We start from the raw sequence: 15,813 nt of genomic DNA, 5'->3' as shown, positions 1-15,813 counted from the left end.
CTTTTTTTGCCCCGTCGGAGGTGCAGGGGGGGGGGAGCCCCAGCCCCCCACCTGCCCCATCCCTCCCTGAGCAGGACCCCCCCCCCCCCAAAGCAGGAAGGCTCAGAGAGCGCTTTGCCGTCGCCTTCCTCATTTTATTGCTCTTATATCCATAGATATTTTTTTTCTTCTCGCGTGTGTGGGTGCGAGTGCGGTGCCTGTCAAGGGGCTGTTTCTCTCCCCACCCTCCTCCTCCTCCTTCTTCCAAATATGCTTTTTGCAAGTTTTGATCTCGTCTCGGCACTGGCTACCCTCGCGGCGTGCTTGGTGTCACTGACTTTGCTGCTGGCCGTATCCCAACAGCTGTGCAGCTCCGCTGGGCTGCCACCCCGCGACAAAACCTGCAAGCTACCAATCCCTAAAGGCTCTATGGGATTCCCTTTAATCGGCGAAACCTTCCACTGGCTCCTGCAGGTAAGGAGGATTCCCTCTCCCTTCCTCCCTCCCTGGAAGGTGGGTCGGGACGGACTGCTTTTTTTTTTTTTTTCTCCTCCTCTTTTTTTTTTCTTCTGCTCATTTTCCCTTGTGTTCTGGCATATTTTCTTTTACTCTTTTTCTTACTCCTTTCCCCCTCCTGCTTTTCCTCTTGCCCGCGCTGCGATTGCATCATGCGGGCTCGCAGCGGGGCCGCGGGGCCGGGGGCGGCCGCGGGAGCCCGGAGCGGGGCGGCCGCCGCGCTGCGCTTCTCGCCCCCCAGCCACCCCCCGGGGGGGGGGGGCTCCCCCCCCCGACAAAAAAAAGTCTTTATTTTTTATTTTATACGTCCCCTCACCCCCAGTTGGAATTATTGCAGAAATAACCTGGGGGTGGGAATTAGCCCGGGGGGGAATGTGGCGGCGTGGGGGAGCCGCTTTCCTTCGCCCCACTGCTCCCCTTCGGCTCCAGGCTTCCTTTTTTTTTTTTTTTTTTTTTTAGCCCTCAAATGGGGGGTGTTTGGGGGTTCCCCCGCGGGGCTGCAGCGCTGCGGGCTTTGGGGAAGCCTGCGGGGGTAATGGGTAGATTAACCCGGGATTAACCTTGCTAAGTGCTGAACAGCGCCGGGCGGAGCAGGATCCCCTCGAACCGCGTTGCGATAAGGGGTGCAAAAAATGAGGGGGAAAAAATAGAGAAAAGGGAGGGAAAAAGGTAGAGCGGAGGAGAGCAGGCGGGCGAAGACTGCCCTGTTGGGGAGAAACTACAGCAAAGGGACACCGTGAGGGACGCAGGGGGGTCTCTCCTGGAAAGGGGGGGAAACCCGCGAGAAAAAAAAAAAAAATAGCCGCCCCCCCTCCGCACTTTGCACCAGGCTCCAAAATATCACCCGGGACCCGGTGCGAGGATGCGCCCAGGTCTCGTGTCCTTGACGGGCTCGCAAGGCGGGGAGGGGCGCAGGCTGCGCGCCCGCGCAGCGCCCCGCGCCCGCGCGGCGCCCGAGGGGTTAACGGCGCGTTCTCAATAGGGCTTTATTTTTTAAAGAAATTTATCAGATTTTTTTTTTTAAACGGGGGACCAGAAAAGGGTTCTCGCTTTTCCACAGGCTCCATCCAAACAGAGAGCCGGGCTAAAAATACAAAAAAATTTTGTATAAATTGGACTCCGCTCGCAACTTGCTCCCACATAAAGGTCCTCTTTGTGCGGCCCTGGAAATGGTGTACAAATAACTCTTTATTAATGCCACAAAAAGGACTTTAATTATATTTACGCAGATCAAGAACCGGGTCACCTGAACATCTGACACTCACAACCGCGCTTTTGTTGCAAAATAAACACACGCTTTGGGGAGCTGCGATGCGTGCAGCGCTTCCCGCGCCCCCCTCCGGGCCTTCCTGGAGGGGGGAACCCCCGAGAGCCGCTCACTGCCCCCAGCTCTTTATTTTATATATGTACATACGTGTGTGTGTGTGTGTATATATATATATACATATATATATATATGTTTTCCAAGCGGTTTCTCCGCTCTTGACAAAAGCCTCGGAGCATGTGGGAAAGTTATTAAAGCCCTGCAGAATCTGCAGATTTACTTAGGCAAATTGCAGCCTTTCAAGCAAATTCAGTCTTCGGCGGGGGGGTGGGGGGGAACGGGAGCGTGGAGGAGAGGAGGGAGAAAAAGAAAAAGCGGGAAAAAGCGGAGGAAAAAAAGTTAAAAGGCTCTCGGTGCCAGCAGAGGTAAAGGTAAAACTGCAGGAAAAGAGGAGGGAAAGGAGGAATGGCGGGGGGGCAGGAAGGGGCCGGGAAGGCGCTAGGGGCTCCCCCAGGGCTTGTTTTGAGGCGGGGGGGACTTGGCTGCGGGCAGTGAGCGGGGATGGAGGCAGAGGTGATTTTTTTTGGGGGGGGGGGGAGAGGGGGGAAGGGGGTGTCTTGTTTTAAAGCGTAGAAGCGAGGCCAGGATGGGGGGTGGCGGTCGGGGAGGCGGTTCCAAAACCAGCTCCCTGCCCCCGGTTTAGGGCTGGGGGGCTTTGAAATGGGGGACTTTCCGGATCGGACCATCTATTGTACCTTAAAGAGCGTCAGGTCTCCCCTTCTACCCCCCCAAAACAGCCAAGCCTTAGGGACCCCCCCCCCCCAAGCTCCCCATTCTTCCACCAAAGCCGCTCGGGGCATCCTCTTCTTCCTCACGGCCACAGGCTGCGAACAGGGAGCATCCTCCTCCTACTGCTTTTATTATTGTTGTTATTATTATTATTTCCTATTTCCACGTGGGGTGAGGTTGCCGTAAGATATGTATATCTATTATCTATGATATATAATGCATAAAATAAATCTAACGCGGTGGCTGCCCTAATAATTTCTATTAGAAGGCACCGGGGGGGGGGGGCGGTGCTACTATAATCTACTTTTTCTTCTGCACCAAAAATCTAGCCCCGCTGGCGGGGAAGGTGGGCCGGGGACGGTACGGGCTCTCGGCTTCCCCTCCCCGCTTTCGCCATCGCCCTTTTAATTCCTCAAAGGCCGGCGCGCGCGCAGCGCGGGACTCCGCCGCTTCCGCTCCCACGTGCGCGGGCGCGCTACGGCAACGTGTTCAAAGACGCACTTGCTGGGGCGGCCACCTCGTCGCGCGTGACGGGAGCGGAGAACGTCGCGCAAGATCCCTCATGGGGGAGCACCACCATCGGTGCGCACCGTGTGGCCGCGCGGCACAGGATTGCTGCTGGGCCCAACACCGTGGCCAACTCCATCGGCGACATCCACCGTATGGGCGCCGCGGGAAAACCGCCTCCTCCGCCCTCCGGCCCCACGCGCGACCGCGCGGAATGTGTGTGTGAGAATGTTCCCCCTTCCCGCCGTTGGTTTTCCCGCTTCCTGCCTCCCCCTTTTCCCGCCACGCGTGGCGCGCGGTGATGCGTGGGCGCCCGCCTCCCTCTTTTTTTCCCTTTCCCGCGCGCGCGCCCGCACGTGGGCGCGGAACGCGGCGGGTTCCCCGCGCGCGCGCGCGCCGGCCTTTGAGGAATTTAAAAGGGCGATGGCGAAAGCCGGGGAGGGGAAGGGAGGCCCAGACGGGGCTTCCCCGCCGCGGGGTGGGGGGAGGAGCCTGCTGCTGCCCCTCCCCCAATCCCCTCCCCTTATTCCCCCTCTTTCCCCCCCTCCTCCCCCGCTGCTCGTGGCACGTGCGCCTTGTGCCGCGGGAGCTGCGCGGGGCCCCGCGCCGCTCTTAAAAGGGCAACGCCTCTTCCTTCCCCACTCGGGGAGAGCCCCCCGCGGGCGCCGTCGCGAGGGGAGCGGGTTTGATGTTTGCGCGGCCCCCCCCTCCCACGCCCCGGCACCTCCAGTCCCCGGCTGGGGTTTCTTGGGGACCTCATGGTGTCACCGCGTTGAGCATCGCTGTGGATTTCGGGGGAACCTCATGGTCCAGAAGGGAAACCCGCCGACCAGAGCGGGGTCAGGCACGAGGGGAGCCCTGTGGGCAGGGAAGGGCTGCTCTCCTGTGATGCTTGCACTCCATCGTTTATTTTTTTGCATCCTTGTCCAAATTTTGTAACCTCCCTTTGCAACCCTTGTCAAAACCCTTCTGGCTTCCCGCCTTGGGCGTCATGAGGGATGTGGAGCTGGCCCCACTCCCGGTTTAAGGAAAAGCCCTTTGCAACCATCAGCAAGGCCGGGATCCTGAAGTTTTTTTTTTACTAAACTAAGCATTTTCCAGGCAGGATGACTCTTTGAGGCAGAAATTACAGGTGCCTTTTGAGTTCCTCTAGTCCTGACCCTTTGGTACTATTAAAGATAACTTTTAACTCGCCTTATCCGGCCATTGATACCGTAAGAGGTACAGGGAGGAAAAGCCTTGGAAAAGCTTTGCAGCCTGCTCCTTGGAGCGGTGTTTCTTGTGCTCCTTCCCACCCAAAAGCTTCCCTGTAAGCACCTGGCCTGCACCTTCCCCTCTGCGTGTGGGGAACCGAGCAGGGAGCGTTTGCGGGGGCAATTGGCAGTGGGGAGCAATTGCACGAAAACTTTCTAAGGAGTGGAAAATGCAACTTAAAGCATTGTGGGGTTTTCTCCATCCCAACTTGATCCTTTGCTCTCCCTGAACCTCAATGGTCTTGCTGGTCCTACGTAGTTTCTCCAGGGCTACTTGCAGTGCAGGATGTGAAAACTGTGCGAGATGCTGCAGTGGATGATGCTCACCTGCTTCAGCATCTCGGCCCGCAGAGCTGGTCCTCAGTGGCAAAGTGCTTTAAACCACATGTGCTTTTGAGCGGTGTGGCTGGCAGCTTGCCTGTGAAATTATCCCCGCGGCTGGTCACTTATTGCAAAGATTTCCAAAGAGTTTCATCCTTTTGGTGGCATTTTTAACACCAGCAAAGTGTTTAGCGAGAGAACTTGAGCTGGACGTGCAGAGACTGCTTTGCCTGCTGTGCTGATATCATCGGAGCTGGCTCCATGGCTCGGAGCTCTCCTCGGTTTGCAGTTATCCCAGCTCAGCATCCTCCCAGCATCTCGCAAGGATTCAATTTCCCCTTCCCCTAGAGAAGGTGAATATCCTCTCTGCCAGATCCAGCGCAGGGGAGCCCTTAATCCCTTAGGTGTTGATGGAGGGCTGGGAACTGCCTGGCTGAAAGGTGCCAAGGAGGAACAAAGCGGGATTAAGAGGCCGGTAACTCTGTGCTTTCCTGTGCCCTGTTTATTAACATTGCTCTGCTGGAAGCCGCCAAAGTTAATACGCGTTGGAGAAACCTTCCCCCGGGCCCTGGGGGGAAATTAGCTCTCCAGTCTTTATTAGCGAGGGGCTTCTGCAATACCAAGGCTGCTTTGGGGTGGGAGGTGAGGGTTGGAGTGAGCAGGGTGAGAGGATACTCCGTGCACGCGGCATCACGCTGGATGTGTCTGGGAAGACGTTCCCTCCTGTCTGGCTACGCTACGCGGTGCAGGGTGGATTTCAGCGGGAGCTGAACTTTGCTCCGGAGCATCCAGCTTTGGCAGCCCAGCGCTGTTCTCCTCCAGCGCAGCCATCCCAAAATAGGCACGAACAGCCCAAAAAAAGAAGAGAGCAGGAGTATATATAAAAAAACCCCAGCAGGCCGTGGGCTGGGTAGCTGTCCTCGAGGCAGAGGCTTGGGGAGGAAGCAGACAGCAGTGCAGAGCCACGGCCTGCTTTGTCTCACTGTCCAAAACTCCATCATTCATTAACACACCACAATTAATGTTCTGCCTCGGAGGCATACAAGTGTTGAGCTTATTAGCACCAAGTAGAAAGGTCTGAGGCTTTAATATAGTTTGCAAGAGGATTAAGAACACAAAAGGGGCCATAAATTTGCAGCCAAATATAAACCAGCTGCTGTGGGCAGGGCTGGGGGAGAGGGGAGGAGGAGGAAGGAGGAGGAGGAAGAAGAAACCGATGGCGGGAAGGGCCCTTTTGCGCTAAAGCGGCCCCATTCCCAGGCATCCCCATTGCATTATGAAGCCTCAGCATCACAATCTCAGCAAGGAATTCGGTGTCCAGGTTGGCTCATTGACTTTAGACCAATGCTGCCATCATCTACACTGGTGTAAATCCAGAGTAATTTCATCTGATTAAAAAAAAAAGGCAAGGTTAGATAGGGATTTTCTTGTATTTTCATAGTGCTTTTCACCCCCAAATGCCCTGCAAGCACCAAGTGTGCTTTGAGAAGCAGGAGCAATGACTCTGGGTGGCACGCCAGGGCCTGTGCTGATGTCCCGCATGGTGAACGTTGGCCCATCCACGTATTCTAGACCCAAAGGCACTGGATGCCCTCTGGGCATGCAGAAGGCAAGACCCGTGCTTGAGCTGTTAAGCTCTTTGCTTGGTGGCACTGCCATCACTTACCATGCGTGGCTCTGGTGGATCGCAGCAGTGGTGATGGGGGGCACCGAGAATGAGTCCCACAGGGCCAGGAGAGCTTTCCAGCCTGAGGATCCATCCTGTGCTCTTTAGCTCTATTTTCCACCATATCATACTCTACCCTTCCAGGTAGTTTGAGCAATCTGCCTAGTTTTGGTTCATAACAACTCGTCTGGGGTCTGGGAGATCTGTATCAGGATCATGATGATCTGCTTTGGATGCAGGAGCCAGCAGAAAGGGGACTTTTCTCCTATGTTTCTCCTCTTTTAGTCTGCCTTCCTGAAAGGCAGTATCCACTTGGCTGGGTGGGTTTCTCCAGCCAGCTGATCCCACCTTTCACATCAGCCTTCCTGGCTGGATGCAGCTCCTGTGTCTTTGCTATCCTCATCTTTAACATGATGTTCCCTCCCTTAACTGAAGCAACACGCTTGGGGAGACACAAGGAAAGCTGAGACACTACAAAGGGCTGGGACTGCAGATGCTGGTGCCTTTGCTCCCCGTTCCTTCTTCTTCTTGATTTCCTCCTTGAGGAGAGGTGACAAAACTGAAGGTGGACTCGGCTCTGTCTGCATGGCCGGGTTCCCCCAACTCTTGCCTGTGCCAATGTTTTGGCCTTGGAGATGAAAGGCAGGGATGGATGTCAGGGTCATTGCCTCCTCTCCCACCCACGCTGGGCATTGTAGTTGGTGTCTCAAAGACATATGAGGTTAAGGTCAGGGTAAGAGCTCAGCTTAGCAGAGAGGCTTTGATTGCTGCTGCTGCAGAGAGGGTCCGGGAGGGTGAGAAAAATGTGCAAAGAACTCAAGGGTTCTGGCTTGGGTTTCTGGCCTCTCTGTTCCCTGACTTAACTGTCCTGGTCCAGGGGAGCAGGATGCTGCATCCCTGGGGATGCGCGGGATGAAGGCACATCACCTCTATGGCATGGTCTGTTTTTTAAGGTCTGGAGGGTCAGATGCTCATTGTGGGTGCCCCTTTCTCTTGCGTGCAAACCAGTGTATTCAGAGATGGTGCAGAAAAAGAAAAAAAGGGTGCAAGCAACACTGAAATGCATAAAATAACCATAACTACCATAACTTTGCCCAAGCATGTTGAAACCACCTTTCCATTTTTTTCTAGCTCCCCCCCCCCTTTTTTTTTTTCTGGATCGTTCAAGTTTCAGTGAAGCCGCCTTCTTGCAAAAGAGACTGTTTCACTCTGCCTTTTTTTTTTTTTCCCCTCCTTTCCCAGCTGGGTCTAGTTTGGAGCAATAGCCTCTGCTTGGAATTTGTAACTGGGGATACTGTAACCGGACTCCTTGCGCAGATGGATCGTGGTGCCCGCCGGGCTCTTGTGCTTCTCCTTGGGAGAGGTGGCTGTGTCCTGCTCTCCTGGAGGCACCATGCTCCTCACCTGGCCCTTCCTGCAGCAGGGCTGTGCTTTGACGTGCAAACACAAAACTGCTCATTTTAGAGAGAAAACTCTTGGCTTTTCCTTTTAAATGGCCCTAGATTCCTTCCGTGATGGATGAATATCCAGCCTGTGGGACTTTGCAAAGACCAAGGTTTATGAGCCCATGAGAGCGTCCCAATGGGATCCAGGTCTGGCAGTGTCCGATCATGTGGGGAAAGCCAGACACCTGCTATAAGAGGGCAACAGGGCAGGTTTGCGGCAAATACTACCCAGAACACACATGTACATAGAGTTTCTGCAAGGCTGAGGGGCCGCTTCGGACTCTTCTTCAACATGTAGCTCCGACCATGCCAGGTGTTGGTGCTGAAGTGGTTTATGGAAGTGTTTTCCACTTAGGCTAGGAGATCTAGGTGACCCTGCTTGAGCAGGGGCTTGGACTGTGTGATCTCCAGAGCTCCCTTCCGACCTCAAGAGCTCTGTGATTTTATGTTAGTGTGACAAGAGCTCCTTCATTTTTAGGGCCAGCGGTCCAAGCGGGAAAGGGGAAGCAGCGCAGAGCTCTCCCTGGCTGCCATGCATTGGATGAGGCTGCCACTGTCTCATCCCAAAAGGAGGCTTTGGGCATCACTTTGCAGAACAGTTATGGACAGGGCTGGAGGTGCAAGCAGGACCAGGGACTGCCCTGGTCACGTGAATCTGGACCTCTTTGAAGCATCTAGAAAGCTGAGACACCAGGAAAGCCCATAAATCTTGAAATATCCTACGACAAGCAGAGATGGATCAGCGAGGGCTCGGGTGACCTTCTCTCCCAGTGGATTGCGGAGCTTTCTGCAGGCTCCAGAGCCCCGTTTCACTCCGATCATCTCCACTTCGTCCGGTCTTCCTGCTTGGGAGCCGGGAAGCGGTCGGGACATTCGACTTGATTTCACTAGAGGGCGCAGGGATTTTAGGCTAGGAAGCGGCGGCAGGATCGCGAGGGAAAGTTGGCTGCCTTTTCCTCCCTTTTAATCAACTGGAAAGATGCAGGGTTGAACTGGAGGTGACTGGAAGGGGATCCAGACTTGTGTCTGGCGAGGGAAGGGCCCGCTGACATCTGGGATTAGGCGGCGCGCAGCGCGCGGGCGGCGAGCCGGGGTGGCGCTCGGGGGAGCTGTGAGCCTTGCTGGGGGAAAAAGAGCAAAAAAAGAAGGCGAAAAAAAAAAAAGAAAAAAGAAAAAAGAAGCCAAACCTGCCACTCCATCCCCCAAAAAGCGGAATGCTCCCTGATTTTTGTGTTGGCATCAGGGACCTGTTCCTGCCTTCTGGAATCTGGCCTGGATGGGAGTCTGGGAGCGCTGGTGCCAGGAGGGTGGAGATTTTATCACTCTGTCCCTTTGCTGTCCATGGAGTAGCTCAGAGTTGTGTGGCCACAGGGAAAACAGCCCCTTTCCTGGCTCCTGCAAGCAGCCCCCACGCTCCTTCTGTCCTTCCTGGTGCCACCTTTTGCTCAGTTTAGTACTTTAATTTGAGCTTTTCCTTCTTCTTTCCCACTCCCTTTAATGCATGGGACGGCGGCTTGGTCGTGGCTTAAAAATCATGGGACAGCAGCAGCAGAAAGCGGGTGGAATGGGCCCCTTTCTTCTGCACTCTTGGTGCCCATTCATTTTTCCTGCCCATTCACTCATTTTTCCTGCTTGTTCATTCATCCTCCCTGGCACTGGCCATGCGGGGAATTTTGGTTCTTGCTGAGCCCCTGCATTGGGCTCAAAGGGCCCAGGGCTGTTATTTCACCAGAAAACGCTGTAGCGAGCGGCAAGCGTGAGCAATGCCAGCCTGCGTCCAGGAAAATGCCAAGAAAGCGAGTGCTGACCCGGAGTGGGGAAAGGAAAATCTCCCATTTGCATCTTTGTGAAGTTTAGACACTTTTGTAGAGAGCAGGAATTTTTGCTTTCTTGCTTTTCTTCATGGTTGGAGCATGCGGGCTCTGTGCGTCCTTTGCAGCCTTGCGTGCCTCCGTCGGAGCCCTCTTTGATGGGATTTTCCTGGAGAGCTGGAGCGCACGGTGCGCGTGCGCGTGCCCCCAGCTGCATGGAGGTTAATGCTGAATAAACAAACAGCACTTTTCCCGGCCTTCCCCCGGCTCCCCATCGGAGCGCCTGGGGACAAGAAGCTGGTGGAGGGACGCGGCGAGGACAGGAAGGGGGACACGGCCTGAAAAGCCCAGGCTGTGCTCTTGTCCTGGGCGAGCGCGGACATTCCTGGCATTGCTGCGCTCCTCGGCACGGTGTTTACTCACAGAGCCTAAAATATTGCTGTCTGCTGACACGGGGCTTGAGCCTGGTGTCCCGAGGAAACGAACCATGTGTGAGCTCAGCCTCTGCTTCCCCCCCCCCCCCCCCCACCCCAGGAACACTTGAACTCCTGCCTAAGCTTCTGCCTAAGCTCAGGCAGATGTCATGGGGGCCCTAAGGGCCTCAAAATGATTATTTTAATAGCTTTTAAAGGAGGGGGATGACAAAAATTGTTAGTGCTCCCCATTGAGAAAGTAAAAGCTTGCCTGTGTGAACACAACCATAGTAATAGACACTAGAGAACCCACATAGGCAAGCCCTATTGGTAGCACTGGAGTTGTGGGGTGAGCTTGACTCTGAGCTCCTATCTTGCCAGACACCAAGGGATCCAGCTGTGGGATATGGAGCTGTGGGAAAGGCAGCTCTTGCCCCTTCTGTTGGGTGCAGGATGACTCATTTTCTCCCTGTCTCTGGTTCCTTGGTGGAGAGTGGCTCATGGGTACCTTGTTCTTGCCAGGTACTTACGATGGCCGTGATGGGTATCGGCCTATGGAGACTACTTCGAATGATGTTTCTCTATCAGCCCTTTTGGGTTATTATTTTAGACATCAGCAATTCCTGACAATGAGCAGCACTCTGCTCAGGCCTTTGATATCCCTATTTATGGGCAGAAGCGGGTTATTAGAGAACACAAAAAGAACTGTGTAGAAACATGTCCCTGTGCTCTTTTGCAGGTGTTCTCCAAAATCTTCAGCCATGAGGCCCTGGAGAGCTATCTCCCCAAGATCCAGCTGGTGATCAAAGACACCCTGCGGGCCTGGAGCAGCAACCCAGAGTCCATCAACGTCTACCACGAGGCCCAGAAGCTCACCTTCCGCATGGCCATCCGTGTCCTGCTGGGTTTCTGCATCCCTGATGAGGAGCTCAGCCGGCTCTTTGCGGTCTATCAGCAGTTTGTGGAGAATGTTTTCTCCTTGCCTGTGGATCTGCCCTTCAGCGGCTACAGGAGGGTAAGACATGAAGAGCTGGTAACACCGATCTGCGACGAATGCGGTGGTAGCTGAATCTTATCTTTGTGTTGCTGTTGGGATGTCTCCTCACCAGCTGAGTTCTGGAATAGGGTCAGTTTGGGGCTACAAAGCCATCTGTTAGTAGAGTCAAAACGGTTGATGACTAGGAAGGGCTGAGACTCTATAAATCTGAGGTTGCTAATGAGGGAAGGGGTTGAGATCAGATGGGACAAAGCTTTTTTGCCGTGTGAGGCCTGCAATCATGTCAGGATATGCAGAACAATTTCTTCCAGTAGGTTTTTAGAGTGCTTAAAAGTGCTCTATGAGTCAATGTGATGGAGAACACAATGGGGGTTACTCATATTTAAATGGTAATTGTCACCACTTGTTACAAGTGATTTTTTTTAGTTTTAAATCTTTTTTGGCTAATTTGACCCTTCTCACCTTTGAAATGGCCAGAACAGAGTGGTGGATCTCCTCATTCCTAGAGCTCTTCTAGTTTTCGCATGAAATGCAAAATGGAAACATAACAGAACAACATTGTCCAAAGTTGGATTTTTTCCGTCTTGAGTTTTGGGGCAAAAATGCTCGTAGAAAAATGATTTTTTTTTTCAAACGATTTTTGTGACTGCTACTGCACATCTCATTGTTGTTCTTTAAGTGCACGAATGACCCCGACGCATCTTTTTAAAGCCTTTGCAGCAGCGCGTTAGCTCAATGAGCAATGGCTTTAGTGAGATTGGGTGATAAAATCGCTTGGCAAGCCCATTACGCTCTTGGGAAGAGACTCCTTTCAGACCAGTTGACTGGCTTCCTTTGAGAGAGAATTTTCCCAGGCGCTTTCTTGAATCTCCGGGCAAGGGGGAGGCATGTGAATTGGTGCAATACGGGGGCTCCCACGTCAGACCTGTCGTTTGCACGTAGGTGCTGATTAGCCTCTCCTGTAATCTTGCCTGCTTTGGGCCTTCTCCTCCTGGGCAGGCAACGACTACAGCATTTTTATACTTCTCTTTGAGCATCTGTAATTGCAGCTGGGAGCAGGTTGGTGGGCTAGACAAGTTGCAGGGAGAGGCTTATGTTCTTCTGACCTCAAAGGAGTCTTGTGGGGGGGTCACTCCCAGCTTCCCGCCATCCCAGTCATGCTCCTTGGACGTGTCCTCCTGACCTTGTCCCTAGACACCGAGCATTACCGGCTGGCCCAGGACAGGCTGGGGATGATTGTGCTAGCGTGCCCTGAGTGGTCTGATGGCTTCTTGCTCCCCAGGGGATCCGAGCACGTGAGACACTGCAGAAGGGGTTGGAGAAGGCCATCCAGGAGAAACTGCAGAACACGCAGGGCAAGGACTACGCTGACGCTCTGGATATCCTCATAGAAAGCGGCAAAGAGCATGGCAAGGAGCTCACCATGCAGGAGCTGAAGGTAAAGATGCTCCCTGTCCTCCCTCTGGCTTGGAGGTCTTAGGCTCTGTAGCCACCTGAAAGAGTTACTGGATGTCTGGGTCCTCTTCCCCATGGCCATGTTATTGCTGCCAGGCGATCGTTCTGCTTGAGGCAGGGATTTCTCTAAGAGTGAAGCTCAAGCCGACGTGAGGAGGAAGTTGCTGGTCAATCCTAGACAGTTACTCAACATGGGGTAACCAGGGTGCATTACTGGAGCTGCAGGTAAATCCTTGTCCAGGCTCGTGGTGCCACCAAGCCAATTATCCAATGGGCCATATTTACTTGCCAATCACTTTCAGCCCTTGCTAAAAGCCGTATGATCCCTCAGCAGGTGGTTATCTGTAGTGGGATGGCCACACAGCTTGTCCTTCATGCACTATTAAGAGCTGTTCACAGGGACTTTTCTCCAGCTTCTGCAGCTCTCCGCAAGCCTGTTGCTAACTCTGAGCAAGGCTCTATGGGTCTTTCCCTGTAGTTGGTTGTCCAGAATTTCACACAAGATAGTTTTTGAGAAGGGAGGCAAGAAGGGATCTTGGAACAATACAGGTCTGGGCCTGGAGAGCTGTCTATTAGGGAAAGGAGGTCTGAAATCTCTGTAGCATCAGCTCAGCATCTAGCTGCAGCTGAGGAGCAGACCCGAGCACTGGCCCATGAAAGCAATCCTCTGTGCTTTGGCCACTGGTCCAGACCCTGCTTGGGCTGGAGCTGGTGGGTCACCACCACCGCATGGCTCTCCTGCGCCTTCTGCATCATGGTGGGATCCAATGTGAACCATAGCTACAGGGCTGGCAGAGTGGTTCTGGTGGGAAAGGTGGTTAAAAGGACATGACAGACCCACAAAACCTTGGGCTACCTTGTCCTGTAGTCTGGTGGGGCATTTACCATAGCAGGGTGAGATGGTTTGTCTCATTGAAACAGGAAAAACAGCTCCTGTGTAGGTAAGGTGTCCAGTGCTGTGGGAGAAGAAGACACATAGACCATAGTATGTTCCTTTCTTATGCCAGAAAAGGCAGGGAAATGCTTGGGGAACCCCCCAGGACTGTAATGCTGCATAGCCGGGGCTGCCCTGAGTGATTTTGCTGTCCCACGTGGCAGCAGGATCCACATGTCAGCCTCAGAAGAACATGTCCATCCTTTGTCAGGAAGGGAAAACCTGCCCTTGCTGTTCCTCACCCCATCTCCCCACTGTTTGCCTTGCAGGATGGCACCCTGGAGCTCATCTTCGCTGCCTATGCGACCACTGCCAGTGCTAGCACCTCTCTGATCATGCAACTCCTCAAGCACCCGCGGGTTCTGGAGAAGCTGCGGGAGGAGCTGCGGAGCAAGGGCATCCTCCACAATGGCTGCATCTGTGAGGGCTCTCTGCGGCTGGACAACATCAACAGCCTCTTCTACCTGGACTGCGTCATCAAGGAGGTGCTTCGCCTCTTCACTCCCATTTCCGGCGGGTACCGGACAGTGCTGCAGACCTTCGAGCTGGATGTGAGTATTTGCTGATCCTTGGCCCCAGCGTTTCTCCTGCATCATTGTCTTCTCCTTTTAACATCTTGATCTCCAGCGCTCTTGCAATGTCTGTCCTCCAGGTGATATCTGAACCCATTTGGTTGGACTTGATGATCTTAAAAGTCTTTTCCAACCATAATGTTTCTATGATTCCATTGCTTAGCTTTGACAGATGGGTCAGGGGTCTCAGTAATGTCAGGATCTGCTGTGTTTTAGTGGGCAGAGAGAGAAGAGAGACCCTCCTTGGAGGAAAAGACCAAGAGACTCTTAATATAGCCAAGATACTCTCCCATGTCGGGGAGAGCTGGAGGAAACGAAGGAGATGGGGAAGATACGGCTCAATACCAACTGCTAAGACATATACAATTAGATCTTTGGGAGGACAAGAGAAATCCTGGGAAAGGTTGACTGCGAAGGGCATCTGCTGCCTGCCAGATGATGGGCGGGTTGCTCAGCACCATGGAGGGCATGTCCTGTGAGCAAAACCAAACCTTGAGACCTGTCTGTTGCTGTAATTCCTATTAATGTGATGGTTCAATATGGGAACCTTTTAAAGTGCTCGCAGGATGATAAACTCACCCTGTTCCTCATCACCCAGGCCCTGAACAACTCTCTGTTCTTCTCTGAAATCCGTGCTATAGACCAGGAGTCACCCCAAAGAAAAGGAGAAAAAGAGTTCACCTTTGCTCTATCTCCTTCTCCCGGTCTCCTTCCAAGTCTCCCTACAGCACAGTTGACCCGTTTGTGTTTTCTCTCCACCCCTTCCCTTTCTGCGCAGGGTTTTCAGATTCCCAAGGGCTGGAGCGTCATGTACAGCATCCGGGACACCCACGACACGGCGCCTGTGTTCAAAGATGTGGATGTCTTCGACCCTGAGCGCTTTGGGCAGGGCCGCAGCGAAGACAAGGATGGCAGGTTCCATTACCTCCCCTTTGGAGGAGGAGTACGGACCTGTCTGGGGAAGCACCTGGCCAAGCTGTTCCTCAAGGCACTGGCCATTGAGCTGGCCAGCACCAGCCGCTTCGAGCTCGCCACCAGGACTTTCCCCAGAATCACCCTGGTGCCTGTGGTGCACCCGGTTGACGGGCTCAAGGTTAAGTTCTTTGGACTGGATTCCAACCAGAACGAGATCCTGACGGAGACGGACGCTATGTTAGGGGCGACGGTGTAGAGCCACTCCGGCTGCCCTGGGAAGGGCAGACGGGGACAGAGGGGTGGGGTGGGAGCAGTGGGGAGGACACAGGGGACGGAGAGGAGGAGGAGGAGGGTCACGAGGGGCTCCTCTGCACCACTCACTTTGCAGGCCAGGTCAAGACTGTTTGCTCCGTCAGCAGATGCGCCGATGCCGCTCGCCCTCTTTGTGGGGGCCCGGAGAAGATCGGGGGTGCCACGTGTTTCATCCCGTCCAGAGGAGAAAAATTGAAAAAAAAAAAAAAAGGAAGAAAAAGAAAAAAATTCTCAAAAAAAAAAAAAAAAGGGGGAGAAGAATTTCCCAACCCATCTAGAGCCAGGACTGGCTGACCATACACAGTATCTAAATATTATAAATATATATATAAATATCTATGAAAACCTTTTGCTGTGAGGAGGAGTGCCGCCAGCGGGAAAGGCTTCAGGAGCCCCAGCTCCGGCCACCCCGCATCCCCTTGACTGGGATCCGGCCAAACCTGAGCGGCAGCCGAGACCCTCCGGCGGCCTCTGGTCCTTTTTTAACAGTGTTAAATTAGCTGGTGATAACAGTGTTTTATTTTTGGGGGGAGTGGGGTGGGGTACGATGGGGGGTTATCTGTTTGTTCAATCGTGTTTTTGGGGGGGGTTTCCATGTCTTTCCGTGGCGAGCGAGCTGCAGGCCACCGCTTCCAAGAGCAGGAGCGAGGTCCCCAGGCAAGTG

General features: G+C 53.8%; 1 protein-coding gene across 1 annotated transcript; it reads left to right on the top strand.

Moving 5' to 3' along the window:
* Positions 1 to 210: 210 nt before the first annotated feature.
* LOC104577876 (cytochrome P450 26B1) lies at positions 211 to 15,107 on the top strand. The gene is made up of 5 exons (XM_088536660.1): positions 211 to 453; positions 10,704 to 10,979; positions 12,244 to 12,399; positions 13,620 to 13,901; positions 14,701 to 15,107. Exons 1-5 carry the CDS (start codon positions 250 to 252, stop codon positions 15,091 to 15,093), a joined length of 1,311 nt encoding a protein of 436 aa, XP_088392786.1. The 5' UTR covers positions 211 to 249; the 3' UTR covers positions 15,094 to 15,107.
* Positions 15,108 to 15,813: the final 706 nt, after the last annotated feature.

The sequence above is a fragment of the Tinamus guttatus genome, unplaced genomic scaffold, assembly GCF_059628265.1.
Source record: "Tinamus guttatus ecotype Peru unplaced genomic scaffold, ASM5962826v1 Tinamus_guttatus_pri_ptg000690l, whole genome shotgun sequence".
In the NCBI taxonomy this organism is placed as follows: Eukaryota; Metazoa; Chordata; class Aves; order Tinamiformes; family Tinamidae; genus Tinamus; species Tinamus guttatus.
The sequence above is the reverse complement of the archived record's forward strand: the minus strand, read 5'-3'. Positions and strand labels throughout refer to the sequence as shown.

Excerpts from the sequence above, each read along its gene's own strand:
- LOC104577876 (XM_088536660.1), top strand. The coding sequence starts at position 250 with ATGCTTTTTGCAAGTTTTGATCTCGTCTCGGCACTGGCTACCCTCGCG. Across the intron at positions 10,980-12,243 it reads CCTTCAGCGGCTACAGGAGG|GGGATCCGAGCACGTGAGAC; the intron begins GTAAGACATGAA and ends CTTGCTCCCCAG. Across the intron at positions 12,400-13,619 it reads TCACCATGCAGGAGCTGAAG|GATGGCACCCTGGAGCTCAT; the intron begins GTAAAGATGCTC and ends TTTGCCTTGCAG.